Source organism: Elephantulus edwardii, unplaced genomic scaffold, assembly GCF_000299155.1.
Source record: "Elephantulus edwardii isolate Elephantulus edwardi_28Jun2011 unplaced genomic scaffold, EleEdw1.0 scaffold00025, whole genome shotgun sequence".
NCBI classification, from domain to species: Eukaryota; Metazoa; Chordata; class Mammalia; order Macroscelidea; family Macroscelididae; genus Elephantulus; species Elephantulus edwardii.
The window spans coordinates 17,903,576-17,923,947 of NW_006399775.1; the positions used below are offsets into that span (position 1 = coordinate 17,903,576).

Sequence of the window (20,372 nt, forward strand, 5' to 3'; positions counted from 1 at the left end):
ATCACCAGTACTATAATTGAAAAGCATCTATATTTAACATTTGTAGGTGGTCTCTGGCTCATAGTCCACCAGCATTTGAGCATGCCAGAATTTAAAAAAAATACACGGTAACGCTTGGCTACAGCTGTACGATGATGGCTCCTGTGGTGAATTGGTCTTATGCAGGATGATGACTGCTCATGTCTTGATGCACAACATGTAAGAACCATTCGGGGTTCTTTTGTCTTTATTTTCATCCCCAACTGGGTGTCAGTGGATTGGACTGGCCTAAAGGATTGGGGGTCACTGGATCCTAGTCCATCAGCAGTTGGGTGTATTGGAATTTAAAAATGCGGTGGCACCCTCGGGCCACATATATTTTGGGATGAACATTCTTTTAAGTGGTAGAGCAGTGGTCTTTCTATTTGCTCTACTGAAGCAACATGGAGTTGCTGTGATGATAATGAACAACTGTGGCATAGGTGTGTCAAATACCATAATTGTCTACCCATTAAGGACAGTTGTTGTGACTTGGAGCTGACTCAAAGGCATCTGAAAACAACATAAATACTGTGTTCCTTTGAGGGGTCAGGGTCAGGGAATCAACTAAATGAGGCCAAACAGTCAATAATTACATTGAAACAAAGATGAGAGTATAAGGGGTCAGAGAAACTAGATTGAATGTAGAATGGAAATAATGAGAATATTCATACATTGTGAAGAATGTACCCAATGTTGGTGAACAGCTTGTGAAGAAAGGAAACTTAAAACTACAGTGGAAATAAATGTACACCATAAACATAATAAAATATTATTTTAAAAACAAAAACTACTCTTTGCTATTGTGAACAAAGCTGCAATGAACATGGGTGTGCACATATCTGCATGGGTGGCAGGTATGGTCTCTTTGGGGGATATTTCCAGTAGTGGAATTGCTGCATCAAACAGTATTTCTATTTCCAACTTTTTGAGAAAGTGCCACACTGCCTTTCATAGTGGTTGCACCATTTTACACTCCCATCAACAGTGAATAGTTGTACCATTTTACAATCCCACCAACAATGTTTAAGACTTCCTTTCTCGCCACATCCTCTCTAACATTTATTACTTGCTGTCCTGTTAAAGTTTGTCATTGCTACTGGAGTGAGTTGTTACCTCATTCTGGTTTTGATTTGCATCTCTTTTATTGTCAGTGATTTTGAGCATTTCTTCATATGTCTGTTTGCCATTCTAATATCTTCCCCTGTGAAAATTCTTTCCATATCTTTTTGCCCATTTTATAATTGGGTTATCAGTCTTTTTCTTGTGGAGGCCCAGGCGTATTCTTTTAGACTTTCATTATGAGATTCTTGTCTGAATTTGGCACTTCCTGAAAAAGATTAAAATAGATACTCCATATGACCCAGCTATTCCACGACTTTGGATACACCCTGAGAAAATGAGAATGGAAGGCACAAATGGAGACTTATCCACCAATGTTCACAGCAGCATTATTCACCATTTCAAGTACATGGAAACAGCCGAAATGTCCAGTCACAAGCGAATGGATTGAAAAATTGTGGTACATTCACACAATGGAATACTACACAGTGTGCAGGAGCAATGATTTTGTAAATTATTACCTAACTTGGGAAGGACTGTAGAGCATTATGCTGAGGAAACTAACTTAGTCCCACAAGAACAAATATTATATAAAACCATTATTGTAGAATAAGTATGGGGGGGGGGAGGAGTGGAAGCAGAGGGATGAGAATGTGCAAGGGGAGGGAGGATTAATCATGGGGTTGTACAATTTGATGGGTGGGGGTGAAGGATATTGGAAGAATCTGTTCTGGAAAACAATGTATTTGAATTTTGTAAATAAACTAGTATAACAATTAAAAATAAAATAAAAACAGCTATTATTTGGCATTATTTTTTTTAAAAAAAGAAGGAGCTTGAGTGAGAGATCCTGGGGTTGAAAATGTCTGAGTTCACAGGTGGCAGGGGCCTCGAAAGCATACATTGTAATGTACTGGAGATACAAAGAGTAAGACAGAGCCTCCTCCCTCACTGGCTCACAGTGAGTGTAGAGGTGATGTGTGCTGGGGCTCGCTCACTCTGGCTCCTTAAAGACCACTATGTGCATCTCCTCTCAGCTCCTCAGTGACATCACACTGGTAGCTTGAAATTCACCTTGGTAGTTTGAATATTTACACCATGGAAACGAGACAATGCTACAAATCAGGGCTTCTCCCCAGGGAGCCAAATTTTCAATATTTACTACCTCAACATTGCCTATGAACACCTGCAATGAGATGACAGAAGCCCTCACCAGGGAGGTGTTGTTAGATGCCATTGAATCAAGTACCACTCAGAGCAGCTTTATGAACAGCAGATCTGAACTCCGCCCTATCCTGTACCATACTCACCTTCTCTGACATACTTATTGTTGCAGTCACTGTGTCAATCCATCTGGCTGAGGGTCTTCCTCTCTTTCACTGACCCTCCACTTTCCCAAGCATGATGTTCCTCTCTAAGGAATAGCCTCTCTTAGCAACATGCCCAAAGTCTGTGCCATGAAGTTTTGTCGTCTTTACCTTCAAAGAACACTCCAGCTGCACTTTTTCTAAGATCTATCTTTGGGCAGTCCACGGGATGTTCAGTGCTCTTTTCCAGCATCACAATCAAAGGCATCAATTCATCTGTCATCCTCCTTCATTGTCCAGCTCTCTGATGTGCAGTAGGTGGCTGACCATGGCCAGGTGCCAAACAAAAGGATGCTTATTACACTAGTCAATCGTGGTTTATAAAATTGTCTAATTGGGGTCAAGGGAGTGTCCATTTTCCAATTCATTAACCTTTGTTCTTTAGCTGGAAGGATCCTTAGGGCATTTCAGATGTGGCCCAACTGGGCCTTTACCCAACTCCTTAGTAAAAAAGAGATCTCTCCTCAGGGAGGGATCTGGCATAAGGAAGAGAACACTTAGGGACAGCCAGCTAATTGGGAAATGTTGACAAGGGCTTTGAAATGCCCTGTTTACTTATGGGGGAGGGCAGAGAGCTGGTGGGAAATAGGACTAGGCGCAGGTGTTGTAAAGGTCAGGCCAGCTCCAGACCCCTCAGGTACCTGAGCACCCTGCAAAGCTTGTTTCATTCCCCTTTGGTGTCAGGCGGCGTCCTGAGTACTTGGTTGGTCACTGATCCTTTTATCTTCCATAGGCTAACTCCTCTCAAGATCCTTTTTGGTCCCTGTGCCCCAGATTGTCTGCACAGCTCTACTTCATGCCCCACTGTCCTCAAGATTCTGAAGGAGACTGGGGTCATCGGGATGGTCTGTGCAGATGGAACTGCCAGCGCCAGGACCCTGCAGGGTCTGGAAGCAAGCCCTGGCCCCTCCCTCTGACAGGCTTGTTATTTAGGTTGTTTTGCTCAGCAGGATGATCACGGGGCCTCATTTCCTGCCAGCTGCCCCCATCAGCTCTGAGCCCCCTGGGACACAGGCAGACGCAAGCAGGTGGTCGGAGTGAAGAAACTGAAATTTAGAAAAGGGATGGGCTGGTGTTCTAGCCACCCGAGCCAAGAAATTGGTCTAAAACTGATGTTGGCCAAGTCCCTACTCACAGCAGTCTGCTTTAGGACTAATTTGTAAAAGAAAGCTGCGAATCTGGCATGAGCAATGGGCAGTTACACAAGCGCTGTTTTAGGCTGAACAGTTCTGAGATGAGCCCAGTGGCCACACCTTGGACTGCAGTGATGTGTGGAGTGCACTGAGGCAGGAGCAAGACTGCCCCACAGAGTCAGGTGGTCAGTCCCAGCCATGGGCAGGCACTGCGGGCCACAGAAAACAGTAGAATCACAAGGCTAGGCCCTTCGTGGCAAGGCAAAGGGCTTTTGGCGGCTTTGAGGGTGTAACAAGGATTAAGATAGCTAAGGTTACAGGCCCTGCCTGCTGAGCTGCCACTCATCTGTGAGTATGGAGCAGCCCATCTGGGTAAGGGACCTCACAGAGTGGTACTTTAAAGTGCCTTCGAGTTCTCCCAGGCACCTGTACCCAGCACCTGTACCCGCAGTCCCTCTAAGTGTGGGATCGCACCTAAGGCAAGTGCTACAAGCTCAAGTGTTCCTATGATCAGTCCTTCAGTTAGGATGAAGCTCCTGGGACTGCAAAAGAATAAACTGAGTCCTGTGGAGATTATTGTCAGTTCTCAGTGCAGTGAAGAGCTGAAGAGAAGGACATCTGTTTTCTTCCCCACTCTCACCTGTCCACTGCAATGGCACAGTCTAAACACTTGACAGCCTCTCTCATCACTGATGGCTGCACATGCACCCCTAAGTCAGACAACCTGTTCTTCCCATATACTTTGGCCACACGTGAACACTCCCCATGCCTGAAATCATCCTCTGCTGCACAGCTTTCAGGCCTCTGCTCTGGCTCCTTCTTGCATCCACGGTGCCCTCCTTATTCTATCAAAACTCAACTTGCCCTTAAAGACCCACCTCAGCCAGCTAAAAACCCTTTTGAGAATTTGAGTTCTTGTTCCTTAAGTTTTCAGAGTACTTTGTGTTAATTCCAAAGCTCTTCCCACAGACAGATCTTATTTCTGACTGCTCCTTCCCTTTGGGCAAGTTTTCAGGAGAGGCTAGTCCCTGGAGAAGGACATCAGGCTTGGGAGAGTAAGAAAGAGGAAGGTCTTCAATGAGATGGACTGACACGGTGCCAACAATGGGCCCAAACACAGCAATGACTATGAGGAGGTGCAGGCTGCTATGCACCGGGTCTATCCACTCAGTGCCCTAGGAGGGGTGTGAACCTGTATTCTCCTGGTATTATTAGTTCACACAAAACAGCCTTTCCCTACTACCTCCCGCAACAGCAAACACTGTGCGATTGCAGCAAGATCTGTTGATGCAGTACCTTAAGCACTTGACTGTAAATAGAAATGTGGGCGGTTTGAACCCACTCAACTCTGCTGTTGCTGGGTGCCACTGAGTAGATGCCCACTCGTAGTGATGCCACGTGACAGGCAGAACTGCTCCTAGTGTTTTCTAGGTTGAGATCTTTACAGGGTTCAGGCCTTTTCTTCTGTGGAGCTGCTGTATGGGTCTGAACCACAAACCTTTCTGTTAGCAGCCCAGCCGCTTAATCTTTGTGTCATCAGGGCATAAAGATTGCAGCATAAAAAAACCCATTTGGGGCAGTTCTACTTTATTATATGGGGTTGTTATTGGGCTTACTGGCATCCAACAAGAACAACAATGTGCTGGTCCAATCAGGGCTTCCAAGAGATTCATTCTGGTTGATCTGACAGTTGAGGGTTGAGCCAGAATGAAAGGGTTCAAAGCCTTTTCAGAAACCTGTTCATCAAGACAACCACATGCAAGCTTCCACTGACTGGGTGGTGGCTGCACTTGAGGAGCTCTGGCCAGGAACGGAACCCAGGTCTCCCACACTGAAGATGGGACCTTGACTGCTGAACCACCACTTCCCCCTTTTAAGAAAGACGCTAAACAATAACAACTATTTATCATTTATACTGCATTCTCACATACATTATTTCATTCGATCCTCACAACAGCCCTGTGAGGTAGGTAGGGTTATGTATTATTGTTATGCCCATTTCACGGATGAAGAAACTGAGGTGGCTCAGTGATGCGAGTGACTTGTATAAAGTCACACATTATGTTAGTGGCTTCACAAGTCTTGTACTTTCTCTAAGGTCAAGCTGCTTGAATTAGGAAGCACCGAAAAGATGGACGAGGAGAGGCTTTAATGGAGAGAAAGAAAGGACAGCTGTGATAGTTCTTCCCAGCTCTGCTTGGTTATCATTATGGCTTATGTGGTTTGGTCAAAATTGGGTTCTTCTGAGGGGCTTCCCTGAGTACTGTCAGCCTGGTGACCTCGACACCTGTCCCAGAGACCTTCGGACCCCAGTGAACTGGGGAAAGGTCTTTATTGCCTAAGAGACTCAGCCTTCCCCACGGCCCAGCACACCACCTCTCCACTCAAGGAGCATAGCTGTGAGAAAACCGTTGCTTGGCCCAGCTCCAAGTACTATCTCCTGAGACCTGAGTCACCGAGCTCCCCTGGCTTTGGCTGAGGAACTCCCTGCCTGCTGCAGTAGAGAAGACTCTCCAGGCATCCCCAAGGCCATGCTTGCTTCAAGGATGAATCATATGGTGTGAATTTGAGGCCTACATGGCTTAGCATTCTCTAGGAAGTAGCAGTGTGGGGTTTCTTGCTCTGGATTTCATCCCAAGGAAATTGGTTAGTTATTCCAAGAAACAGTAATGCAGGGAAGGCTACCTCCTCGACCACTCTTGGGCTCCAAGCTCAAGTGCCTCCCGGGACCCTGATCTTTCTCCATTGGATCTTCTCAATGTTTATCCTCCAACAGAAAATACTCAAATAATGTGTCCGGTGTAGAAGGTGAGGGAAGTGGAGATTACAAATGAAGTAAAACTATGACAAAGTGGGGGGTTATAGACGGTGGAATGGAGCTTGGTTTTGAAGACATAGCTCAAAGGAGAAGTAATTCTGAGTTAATAGTTGTCTGGTCTCAAGATGCCTCTATTTTAAAGGAGAAGACATACATCCTGGTGTGAAGAAAGGCCTGGAACCAAGATCAGCAAATGCAAGAGGACTTTCTAACAGAAAAGTGGTGTCCAACCATGGCATGGCCTGTCCTGGGGATGTCCTTTGGTGTCCCAGAGGCACACAAGCAAGGCCAGGTTGGGAGGTCCTTAGGGAGAGGTGATCCTCAGGTGGTGCCCATCAGTGTGCTGGGGGTGAGTGAGGACTAAGTGGCCTTTGAATTCTTTTCCAACCCTGAGATTCCATAATGTATTTGTTAAAAATTACTTGTTTCAATCATATATCACATTTTGGGGGGAGGAAAGATTAAAAAAAGTAATATGAAGTGCCTTTCATTGAACTGACTCTAGATACTAGTAGATCTTTACATGCACAGGAGCTCATTTGAAGCCAGATATCCTAAATGCCTTGATCTGGCCCAGTTAAGAGGAACAACCCCACCTTCTGACCCTGCTTGGTGCTTGGTCCTCTAGGCCACACCACAGCTCAAATACCTCCCCCACAGGGACCATGAGAAGGCTTTTCCAAGGAATCAAACATGGTTGTTCTCTGGAAAAACAAGTCCAAGGTCCTGGATGCAGCCCGGGGATGGAGGAGTGGGTGTAGTGGGAATCTCTGGGCGCTTGGTCTGGGAAATGTAAGTGACCTTGCTGTCACTTGATCCCCTCTGCCAGGGGCTCTCTTTATAGACTGGTAAGTGAGGCACTGACTAATGTTCCAGAGAATATGGAAACCATGAAAACACTGCTGTTTCCCTGTTTCAGTCAGAACATCCATAAGGCCTCCCTTGTATGGGTAGTTGACTTTTCACTGTAATAATAAACTATCCATCTCCAGCTTAAAACAGCAAGATTTTTTTTTCTTTCTGCTGAGAGGACATATGGATTCCAAAAGATGGACTACACCAAGAGGAGAATCAAATCCTGCTATGTGATTAATACTTATTAGTCTAGTACCCTGCCTCATACCATTGGCAAGACTGAAATCTTGGTTGCCTTGTAACTTCTTAGGACCCCACCCATCAGTGTTGCTACAATCCTTTTACCTATACCGTATTAATCGGATAATCTTATTGTTCATAAAATCCAGAGCATGTGGGTGAGAAGAATCAACGCAGAAGCCGTCACTCAGAGCGATTTTCAGCACCTCCTCAACGAAGACCTGGAAGCTGTTAATCTGCTTGTTGGCAGGCACCACCCAGAGCCTCTTGAGGTTCTGCTTGGTGTATTCCTCTTCTGGCAGGCCTTCCACGTTGGCCACCCAGTCCAGAGTCAGGTGGTTAGGGTCCTGCAAGTGGCTGGTGATGGAGGAGAGATTGCCATTGGAGCAGTAGAAGAGCTTGGAGCCAAGGAGCTTGAGGAAGAGGCAGGAGGTGCTGAAGATGTTGGCATTGAAGACCTCCATGCTGGAGGAGGAGAGGCTGTAGATCTGGGGTGCCTCGCGTACAGTGAAGTGCACTGTCTGCACACGCTGATTCAGAGTGATGTTGAGCATGGCATTCTTCTCTGCCTTGGAGAGCTCCACTTCCTTCTCCTGCAGGGCCTCAATCAGGGGCTGTACCTGGTAGAAGTCGGCCTCTCGTCGGAGCAGGCCCATCTCCTGGAAGTCTTCTGGCAAATCCAGGTGGGAGGTCCGCAGGAAGTTGAGGATGTAGCGGAACACCTTACCATCCCGGTCAATGAAGCAGTTGCCCTGGCTGTCCCTCTTAGTGGGCATCTTCCCGCTGAACATGGCGCCCAGCATAGAGTCAGGGAAGGTGGTCAAGGTGGCCAGGGAGGTCGTGTACAGCTTGCCCCCGACGTTCAGAGTGATGGGGTCAGACATGGCAGGAGGTTGGGGTGCTGGGAAGTAGTCCTAAAAAGGGAGGAAAGTGAGGGATGACCATTACCCCATCACATCTGGGCACCGTTCTCAACTCTTGATTGTAATCTCCTATACTCTTTGGGGCTGACATCCTGAATGTGCTGAATGATTGATGGGTGATAACTGCCACAATGTCTAAAGTATTTGAGATTCACTTAGGGAATAAGAAAAACAAAACAAACAACCCCCCTGAGAGTCCCCAGAAATGAAGCTTTAGTCCCATCCTCAGTAGCTTCCATAAAAAGATCCCATCTAATTGGCCCAGAATGGAATGTGGCCACAGCACTGACATTTTTTAGCAGCCTCCTTGGTGAGCCTAAGTGTTTAGAGAGAATAGGAAACCACTGGTCTAAAGGAAGAAACAAAAGGCGCCAAGTTGAACGTTTCTGTACATGCTTTCATGTATAGTATTTGCTTATGTAACAGGCACATCAGTTTCCCACTAAACAATCCATCATCCACTCTGGTTGTAAGATGAGAAAACTGTGCCAGGCTTCATTTTTTTAGACTCAGAGAGATGAAGTGCCTTAGCAGGATCCAAACCCCAGCCCTTTTACATGGAGGGGAAATGTGTAAATGTTTACTGGCAATGACCGGTATGCTCAAAGTACTTCTGGGATTTGTTTATGACTCCAAGCCCAGTGCCTGCATTAATGTTATCTCTGAATCTAATTCTTCTCCTATCTCAAAGAATTAAATGACTCTGGTGGCAGTTCATCTAGCTGCCAGGCCCACCATGGCCACTCAGCTCTGATTCTCATTTGAAAAATCTCTGGACTCTTATTCCTCCCATCTCAACCTATCTTGCCATGAAGATGCTCTTGGCCTGCCCTTTACTTTACCCCACCTTTTCTAAGCCTGGTGAAGCATCACTGGTTTTTCTTGAGAGCTCTACACCCTCTCTTTCACACATGCCCCACACTGATATCACAGTCTCTAGGCCCCAGGGCTGGTGAGTCTCCTTCAATATAAGGTGCCAATTCTAATTTTTCTATTACTGTATATTTCTTTTTGCCTATATGTACACATACGCAGGCACAAAACACTTGCCATTTCAACCTCTATATGTACAATTCCGTGATACTAATACCAATCCTAACCATTACCCATTTCTAAGTATTTCATCAGCCTTAACAGAAATTCACTACCCGTTAAACAATATCTTCTTCCCCTTCTTGCGTGTCCTTAATAAACCTTGGTCTCTATCCATCTGCCTATTCTAGATATAAGTGAACCACATAATATCTGTCCTTTTGAATCTGACTTATTTCACTTAGCATAATATGACAGGGTTCATCAATGTGACAGTATGGATTTCAACTTAACTTCTTGTGGCTGATCTAACTTCTCTTTAAGAGTCTAAAGCACATACTTACACATACTCATTACCTTTAAATCAGAACTGACCAATAGTTGACCCTCCAATGGGGTTTCCAAGACTGTAAATAGCACAGGAGATGGCTCATTTTTTTTTCTCCCACAGAGCTGTTAGTGGATTCAAGTCACCAGAGAGGTGACATCTTTAAGTTAGCAACATGAGGCTACCCCTCTCAACTTCCATCCCGGTATTTGTCAGAGCTGACATTAGAATGGACTTGGCAACTATTTCCTGATCATGGAAATGATGGTGCTAGAACACTAGAGAGACTAAAATCGCCGACATCTGATGCTAAAGTATGTGGTAGATAAGAAATCCCACTCCATACTCCACCTGGAGTCTGTGGAAATGTTTCTCTTCCTGTTCCATGTAGATGCCCACTCAATTCTCTCTCTCATCTCTAGCCACCCAGGGTAAGGTCATTGGGTAACAACTACAAAACTTGAGACTCCACATGACACCTTCAATTTCAGACCAGCCAGCCCAGAATCTGGACTTTCCTTCTACCCTTTCAGGGTAGCAGCTGATAACCCTTGTGTCCACATGACTCCAGGCATTTCACAGTGGCTAGGTCCTCCCTCCTTTAAGTAATTCACTTAGAGCACGCAGGAAGCGGCATGTACCTGCAATACAGCTTTAATATGACAAAAAAAATCGTACAAATGAAGACACACATAGGGAGAGGTCTGAGGAGGGGTCCTAGCAGGGAGCTTCTGCATCCCAAACAGGGACATTCTCCTGTGGCTGTTACTCATGAGCAAACACCCTAAGTCTACATCTTCCTGTCACTCTATCACCTCACTGTATGGCCCTGATAAATTACCTCATGCCCCTTGAAGGCTGAAGTCAACACTGGACTCCTCGATTGTCTCTCCTGGTGGAAGCTGTTCCCTTGTCACTTGCCTTGGCTACCAAGAACCAAGACCAAAGGCCAGACAGCTTTCTACAAGATGTAAAAGGAAAGGAATAAGCCTACTGCTGCCGTAGAGAAGAGCTCTGGCTGGGGGAGCTGGAGACAAGGCAGTGTGGGTAAGTGACAGAATAGATGTAGAAAGAGCTTATAAAAGTAGGTTGAAATGAATCCTCGGATGTTAAAAAAAAAATCCAAACATCTGGCTGAGAGCTTACAATGCAGATGGTAAACAAAGGTCTGAAAGGACATCCCCAAAGTCATTCAGTAGGCATGGCCACTTTGGAAAAGGCCCAAGGGCTTCTTAGCACACACCAGCCTTCCAAAGTGGCTGCCTGAATAAGACCTCATTTCTCCAAAGGATGGAGACCATGAGGGATGCCAGAGATGTTCAGCTGCCCCACTCAATTCTTAGAAAGCTCCTCATGGCTCCCTCCTGGCCTAACGTGGCACTCTGATATTTCAGAAAGGCATTTATTACCTGGCAGGTCTGAAGAGAGATACAGCCATGATGAAGCTACAAAATTATCATCAGAATCCCAGAGCAGATGTGCCAAGAGGCAACACAGAGGTCCTAAAGTGGGGTGGGTTGAGCCACTGGTGGAAGGGGTTGCTGCTGGTGTGAGGACCAGCTTTGAGAAGCAGCAGCTGGGGAAGGTGCTTGGGAGTCTGGGCCAAACATGGCCAATTCTCTTCCAGAGGGCATGGGCAAAAGCTGGCCCAGGAGTGGACCATCCTCCTTCCCATTCCTAGAATCTTCTCTTCCTTCCTGGTCCTCACTACCATCTTCTCAGAACTCCAGCTTTCTCCAGCTCCTTTTATTTAAAGATGACAATTCGTTTATTCTAGATTTCAATTAGCTTGTTCTAGTCTTCAATCTCATTTTCTTCTTGGAAAAAATACGGGGTTTAAGACCAAGGCTTGAAAAGTGCCTTAGCTTTTTGGAAGAAGTAGTCAAGGTATCAAAGAGGCTGTGTTGTCGTTCCTGCAGAGCTCCGTAGGCTAAGCCTCATGTTTCCCTCCAGACATTAGTGATGATGTTCTAAGAGTCCACTGGGTAGGGAGCAGGTAGAAGCAGTTGCAGGAGAGACCTGAGGGTCCCTGGATAGATAACCAAACTCCTGTTTATCTACTTGTAAAACATGCAGCATACCTGCCTTCCTGAGCCAACCATCTATACAGTAGCCAAGGAGTCATCCTGGTCATTTGTCCAGGCCAGGCATCCCAAAGTCACACCGCCCATCGGGAAGACAGCCTGAGTCAGAACACAAGTCCCTTGGTCCCTGGTCTGGGCTTCACTCTCTGGGACTTCTTCTCATATCCACTGAATGACAGGGCTCAATTCCTCAAATTTCTGTCATGGTGCCAACATCACAAATCTAAAGATTTTGTTATAAAGGGGGTCAAGATCCAGGCGTCTTAGGGTGGTGGCAGAACTACTACCTCTTGGGGAGGAACTACGTGAGAATGGAAGAAGATTTATGGTCAGGTGGTGATGAACTGACGGAGCTGGAGGTTCTGGTGTGCACCCAGCTGACTCCCGGACAGCTCACAGGTACTCGAAGCATAAGAGGGAATCCCACCACCTCTCTTAACCCTGCTGCAGACTCATCTCAGCCACCCAAATGCCTATGGCTAAGACCTGGGAGTGGCTCTGATTTTCAACTCAGAAACTATTCTTGACCTGTCTCCTTGACCTCATCTTGGCTCTCTCTCGATCCTTAATTAGCTCTGTAACTTCTGTCCATCTTTCATTTTGGTCCAGAGTGAGCTTCCTGAAATGCAATTTCCAGGTGACTTCTCTGCTGAACTCACTTTGCTCTTCCACCCTAACCTCTGATGCCTCTTTGGCATACCTTATTGGTGCTCCATAGGGTCTTCAGAGGCCTGTTATTTCAGAAGTAGATGGCCAATCAATCCTTCTTCCTAGTATATCTTTATTTGAGCACTCAACTAAAAACTGTCCACCACAGGCCACCCGTCTGGCATATGAAATACCAGTGGCACAGTTTTTAGCATCACGGCAACCCACAAGTACAGCAAACTGATACACAAGTGTTGCACTAATTAGAACACTAATAAACAAGCAAGAATAAAAACATCCTAGCTACAAAGTAATTAGCAATATGTAAATCAATACATGTGCGTTTACATGGTGACTGCAACAACTGGCTTGAGTGTGTCAGAGAATGTGGGGATGGCACGGGAAAGGACGGGGTTCAGATCAGTGGTTCTTAGGGTCACTATGAGTCATACTTGTTTTGATGGCACCTAATAAAAGCAACACCACCACCACCACTGGTGCTCCAAGAAGCACTGAATAGACATCACACTCTGTCACCTTATTTTCCTTACCTTTCCTAGGTTTAAGTCTCTTTGCCTCTCTTTTCATCTTCTCTGCTGTCAACCTTCACCTGTATCTTGCATCATATATGACAATTAACTCAAAATAGATCAGAGACCTAAATGTAAAACCTAAATCTATAAAACTTCTAGGAGAAAATCTTTGTGACTGTGTTAGGCAAACAACTTTTTTTCTTCTTCTTCTTTGATAACACTTGATAGGACACAAAAAGTACAAACCACCAAAGAAACAAAAATTGATAAAATGACCTTCACTGAAATAAAAAATATCTCTGCCTTACAAAAGATACTATTAAGAAATGAGCAAACAAACTGTAAGGTGGGATCAAATATTTGTAAAACACATATCTGATAAAGGATGCCAATCAGAACATTTAAAATAACTCTCCAAACTCAGTAATAGGAAAAACAAACAACTTCATTTTAAAATAGGCAAAATGTTGGAACACACTTGCCAAAAGATATGCAGATGATAAGCAAGTAGACAAAAAGCAGCTCGATGTCTTTAACTGATCACTCACTCACTCTCACTCCCTCCCTGCCACTGAATCAGACCCAACCCATCCTAACCCTTCACTGGGTTTCCAAGGCTGTTAACTGCATGACAGGAGATCAGCCATCTTTCTCCTATGGAATAACTGGTAGATTTCAAACACCTGCCAGTGTGGCCCTAGGTTAGCAGTGCAACTCCCTATAGATCATGCCACCAGAGCTCTCTCATGAGCCACTGTTGGTGTTCAGTGCTGTCAAGTCGAATAGAACTCACAATGACCCCATGTTCAACAGATCTGATCTCTGTCCTAGCCTGTGTCATCCTTATCATCCTTGACACATTTGAGTCCACTGCCACAGACACTAGGGACAAGCAATATAAACCATTTCGGTTGAGGGTTTGAGTTAATCCAGAAATGCTTAGGAAGAAAAGGCCAGGCAGTTTAGTAGTGGAGCATAATCCACTGATTATCATGTGGAACACTGTTCTCCTCTGACACGCACGGGTTGACAAGAGCTGGAGCAGACTTGGTTGGAACGGCTTCGGGGTTGGATACTTACTGAGATAGCTCCAATAAAACTCTGACTATAGCAAATGCTGGTGAAGATGTGGAGCAACTAGAACTCTCACACATCACTGGGGAGAATTAAAAACAGAATTCAAACACTGCGTAAAATAGTTTAGCAGGCTTTTTTGAATAAGCATTCATGTTTAAGTTTCTGTGTGGAAATATGTCTTCACTTCCAGTAGATGAATATCTGTATGTGGGATACTAGATGATCCAATGGAAATGAAGACACTTTTCTATACAAACACTTGTACATGAATGCTTCAAGCGGCTTTATTCATAAGCTTTTATTCATCTATTGCCCCAAACCAGAAACAACAAAAACATAAACAGATAAGCATGTTGTGATACAATCATACCATGGAATACAACTTGGAAATATAAGGAACTCCTTCACTTTACAACACAGACAAACTTTGAAAGCATATTGTTAGTGAAAGAAAGCAAACTCAAAAGGTTACAAAGCGTGTGATTCCATGTACACACATTCTGGAAAAAGCAAAACAAAAGGACAGAAATCCGCCAGGGACAGCGAGGAAGGTAGGGATGGGAAAGTGAGGAAGAGATTGGCTTCAAAAGGGCACAAGGCCAATGAAGGAGTTTTTCTTTTGCTTTTCAAGAAGAGTGGTGGGCAGGGAGAAAAGTGCAACAGTGAATGAATGGAAATCCAAAATCTTTGTAAATGTTTATTGAAATTAATTTAAAAAAAAGAATTTTTTAAAAAAAGGGCACAGGGGAATATTCTGGAGTGGCAGAAACATTCTATACCTTGAGGTGGTAAGAGTTAAACGACAGTATAAGACTGTCAAAATTCATCTAACTGTATGTTTGAAGAGTCAATTTTACTATGTTAATTATAATTTTATAAACTAGAAAAAAATTAAGGTTATGACCTACTGTTGCTGTTATGTACTGTTGTGTGGGTGTGTGTCTACTGTTCAAAATGGCTTTCCTAGGCCACTGGTTATGCAGGAACATGAAACTAGAGTGTATTAGTCTATCTACAAGGGGATTGGTTGACTTGTTTCACCACTCCACCATGCTGAAACTGAGCAGGTTCAACAGCAGAAATTTGAGAATCTTACTACTAGCAAAGAATTAGAAGCAGAGACGGCAGCATGCATCCTCTGGAGTCAAAGATACCTGCATCCCTAAGGTGGGGGCCTACGGAGTGGCAGCAGCAGCTGCAGCAGAGAACCAGAGACCTGACGTAAGGCAAAGCTGGCCTAGAGACTACTTCCCAATGGGACCAGAGCTAGGAGCCTTTGCTCAAGCTTGCTGGAGGACTTGGTGTAGGGGGAAAATGTGTTAAGTGGTAAGACTAAGAGAGCTCTGCAATACTGGCCTAAAGCTGGAAGGTTGAAGGCTGCAGGACCCATGAATACACTTCAGAAGCTGTCCTGATGGATAAACTGCATCCTGTGGCCAATCTGAACTATACCCTGTTAACTTTCCTAATATACTTCACAATAGTATGTTTTTGTGACGACTGTGTAGCTATTGCAATGGATTTCAGACCCTTAGGAGTAGGACTGGTGCTGGAGTTTATTAGAAAGAGGTGTGGGAGAGTGGAAGGCATCTTTGACTTCATGGGAAATGATTTTGTATTGTGGTCGTTGCTGGGAGGGGTGGCTCCCTTTTGTGGAGTTAGCAGAGGTCAGATATGGCTATCCTCACACTGTTCAAACCGGCTGAATGGGAACCGACTCACAGCTGACCCAACAGCAGGGTCTTAGATACAGTAACCCACACAGGAGGAGACTGCCCTTTCTCCCAAAGAGCAGCTAGTGGATTCGAACGAACCTCATGCCTTTGGGTTGGCAGTGAAACTCCTTACCATTTCCATGATGATCTATTAGTGAGTCATAAAATCAATATAGTGAGTCATTACTAGTATACATATTGTGTTATGAAACTTTTATATCTGTTAGTGTTTTTGTGTGTACATATGAATTAGATCAGGACATAAAACATCTTTTCATACTGTGGGCTGATAAAAAAAGCTTTGTGTAGCTTATGAGCTGAGAGCAATGATGTCTCTTATTTCTGCATATTCACTGCTGAGTTCATTGTAGGTGCTGGTGGAACCGGGGGCAGGAGGGACTGAGAAAAGGAGTGAATATTTACTGAGTGTCTAGAAAAGAAAATCCAAGGCTATTACACTCATCAGCCCTTTTAAACCTTATGGCAATCCTATGAAGGTGGCACCACCTTGTCTGGCTGAAGAGGAAAATGAAAAGGTGACATGCTCACGAGTCAGTGGAGAGACCATTCTCTTTCCACTGCACAGGCTAATAAGAACTGTAATAGCAATAAAAGACTGTTAAGAGCTTTCAAAAATTTGAAGAATTTATTATGTAACCATACAAAACCCTGATCCAAGGCTTGCATCCAAGGCAAAACAACATAAAGCACATACATCTTGTTAGCGTAATATAAAGCACTTGGTAGCATTTTATTTTTCGTTAAAATATATGGAAAAGTATAAAGAATGATAGTATAATACTAAATGCTTTGGATGTGTTACCTCATTCAATGTCTTCACAAATATTCTGTGAGATGAATGCCATTATTATCTCCACTTTACAGATGAGAAAACAGAGGCTCAGAAAAGTTAAGAAACTACTCAAGGTTATACAGCTAGTCAGTGGAGGAGACAGGATTTGAATCCATGTCTGTCTTGAGCCCAACATCACTAATCATTTACCTTCTCCACAACAAGCTCTAATGTGAGCAAGAGTTGAGTCAAGAGTATCTTTATTCTCTGTCCAGGTCAGACACTAAGGCAGCTAGCCCTCTGCTGCCACATCTGTCGATATGGAGACAAGAATCCAGGAGAAGCCCAGAGCGCCCTCCACATCATCTGACACAAGGCAAGTTCACTGAGAAATTGAAAACCTTCCGTCTCCATAGTAACTCTAATAATAAAGCCACAAAACAGAAAAAAAAGTTTTTAAAAGCCAGATTAGAAACGATGAATGGTAATATAAACGGAATCAGGTACAAGATAAAAAGAAACCCACACCACTGCCATGTGAATGAATAATTTTTCTTAAGAAGATTTTCCAAGAGGTAAATCTAAAGTCCTAGTTTGCCTGTCAAATTGAAAAGACTAAAAAAAAAACCCCAGCCCCATCTCCCTCCTGAATAACTGCTGGTATCAGACCAGGAGACTATGCCTTACTCTTTCTTCTACCATCTAACAGAAGAAGGGAAGGCCAGGGACCTGAAGCTTTGCTTAAAGATCCTACCGCTCTGAGGTAAAGTGTAAATCTCTTAAAAGGAAGCCTTAAGAAACAGTTTGGAGTCTGAAAATCACCTTGTTGCAGCCTCTTAACTGTTGACAGAAAATAGGCAACTTTGAGAGATGTCTGATAAGGAAACAATGGCACTACCCTAGAGACTCTTAGTAAAACCATGTCCTGGGTATTTACACTCTTCCTGTAGGTCTCACGAGGAAGGTACCCCAATGCTGGATGAGCATTTACTGTATACCCAGAGCTTAAATACATGAACTCATTTAAACCACGTAACACCTCTGTCAGAGAAATATTATCTCTCCTGAGGCCCAGTTTTAGAGAACCTGCTCAAGGTGGCAGAAAAGTCAGGATTCCAGCCTTAACTAAATATTGTTCATCATAGAATCTGTGATGTGAGTAACAGCCTTTGGCCATTCAGCTGCCAACATCTTTGCATGGGGTCTGTCACTTAATTTGGTCCTGATGTATCGAAAGGCAAGGGAGCTCTGGTGGCCTCGTGGAGTAATGCTGCTAACCCAAAGGCAGTGAGGCGCCTCTCTGGTGGCTCGAACCCAGAAGTGAATGGGCAGTCTCCTCTGGTGCGATTTTACAGTCTCCAGAACCTCCTGGAGGGTCAGTTCTGAATTGGTTCTGACTCAATGGCAAGAAGTCAGTGAGTATCTAAAGGCCAAGGTGTGGGGAGCCAATAATCAGTATTTCCTAAATACTTAGGATGTGCCCCAAGCTGTGAGGAGCCTTGTGCCATAGATTATGTCACTAAAATACTACACTGTTATCATCCCAGTTTTTAGGATCATAAAACTAATGGATAGGAAAAAAAACCCCCAAAATAACAAAACAACTAATGGACAGAGCTGTAAGGATCACTTAGCTACAGGTGGCCAAGTGAGAATTCCAATGAACGTGTCTCCCCAAAGCCTGTGAATCTCCAATAACATGACATTTCATCAGAGTATAAATAAGATTTGATTATATAGATACCTGAGATGCTTTGGAGAAGAAAAAAGAAATTAAGCTTGTTTTTGTTAATTACAGTATAGGTGTTATTCTGTTTAAATCCAAATCTCAATACCAATTTTCTCGCAAAAGAGAAAAAATTTTAATCTGGAAAATCTAATGGGTGCAAAACATGGTAATATAATTGGTATCAATAATCTGTACACCTAATGTTGAATCAGCAAATATTGTGTTACATGTATTTTTACAACACAAATAGAAAAAAAATTTGACATGTGACCTCTATTCTATGAATAATAGCATTCTCTTACAGAACCATCATATCATTATGATATCTAAGAAAATACACAACAAATCAGTGTTACCCAACAAACAACTGACATTCAAAGTTTTTCCATCACCAGAAATGATTTTTTTTTATAGCTTTTTAAAAGATCTGGAATCTAGCCAAACCTAATGCATTTGGCTAAATGTCTTCACAAAACTCAAATTAACATGGAAAGAACCCCTCTTCTACTTTTTAAAATTTATATATCCTCGTTTATAAAATTCAGGTTAGACCTTTTTTCCGCTATGGTATTTTTATTATCTTCCATCAAAAGGTATGAGTCAGGGTCCTACAATCAGTGATAATGAGCTCTGGTGGCACAACAATTAAGTGCTTTTTCACTAAGAGGTCAGTGGTTTGAACCCACCAGCTGTTCTGTGGGAGAAGGATGTGACAGTCTGCCCTATAAAGATATATAATCTCAGAAACTCTATGGGACAGTTCCACTCTCTCCTATAGGATCACTGAGTCAGCCTTGACTTAACTGCAATGGGTGTACAGGAACTACCTGTCAAGGTTAAGTCTGGTCACTGGTTAAGGTGGGGACAGCCAGCTTTTTCCTCTATAGGGGCAAACTTTTTCACCTCTGCAATTAATAGGTAATCTGCAAAGTGATTCTTTGTAACTGCTGGGATTTTGTGCTCTTAATAACTTTTCAGTCAACATCTACTGATGGCCCTTGTTTGAATGAGTTCTTATAATGGGAATTGCGGGTAAAAATTTAATAATTCTACCACTCTTTTTATAGTCATTAGTAGTCTTTCTGCACAGGAGAATATTTTTCTGTATTTACTCTTTCCCTTTTCCCTCTCTGATCCTTCTGTATGTGTGTGTGCCTGGTAGAAGAAAAATGTTGTAGTCTATTGTAAAGGCTGTGGCCTTGGGAACCCTTTAGGGAAGTTCTACCCTGTCTTACAGGGGCATTACTTTAGGCATTCTGTTAGGAGGGGTTGGTCCTTGGGAAAACACATCATGCTTGGAAAAGTGGAGGTTCAGTGAAGGAGGGAGGAGAAGACTTTCCATAAGATGGACTGACAGAGTGACAATGGGCACAAGTGCTGCAGAGATGAGAATGGCACAGGCTGGGCAGAGTTCAGATCCACTGTCCACAGGGTCACTGAGTCACAGTCAACTCAATGACACCTGAGAATACCAAACACATGAGTCAGAAATGATCTGATAGCAACCGTATTTGTTTTGTAAAAGACTGGGCTGAGTATGGTTCTGTAAATTTCAAGAAAGACAATACTCAGAATGAGTAGTGTCTTCCAGTAAGCAGAAGATGCCTTTTTCCCTTATTCAGTCAGCCTGCCAGGACTGATAGGGACTTTTGTGCCATCCTTGTGGAATATGTGGGATCACTGACCTTCCCTTCCTCCTGGCCCAGCAGTTCTATCTCTAGCCCTCTCTTGTCCTGTCCATATCCAAGAAGCCTCTGAGCTGCTCCATTAGACCTACCACCCACACATAGTGGGAAAGAAAAGATGCCCCTAGACATCGGTGGTGCATACTTCAGAGTGAGCTACCCAGCAAGGATAAGAAGGAGAAAAGTGAGTGAGAGTGGGGAAGTCAATGAATTGCACAAATTCTTCACTTACACAAAAAAGAATTCTCTCATGTGTTGCAGATTCCCAAGACACCATCCCCCTCCTCTTCCAGAATCCTTCTTCACCTCCCCACTCCTCTGCTCTCCCCGCC

The 20,372-nt window shown here is 43.9% G+C and overlaps 1 protein-coding gene across 1 annotated transcript in view; it reads right to left on the reverse strand.

Moving 5' to 3' along the window:
* Window positions 1-7,364: 7,364 nt before the first annotated feature.
* Window positions 7,365-20,372, reverse strand: part of KCTD21 (potassium channel tetramerization domain containing 21) — a 14,371-nt gene continuing 1,363 nt past the window's right edge. Inside the window, exon 2 of the mRNA XM_006882890.1 lies at window positions 7,365-8,407. Coding sequence (XP_006882952.1) covers window positions 7,595-8,377 — 783 coding nt within the window. The 5' untranslated portion in view covers window positions 8,378-8,407 and the 3' untranslated portion in view covers window positions 7,365-7,594. The remainder of the gene's footprint in view (window positions 8,408-20,372) is intronic.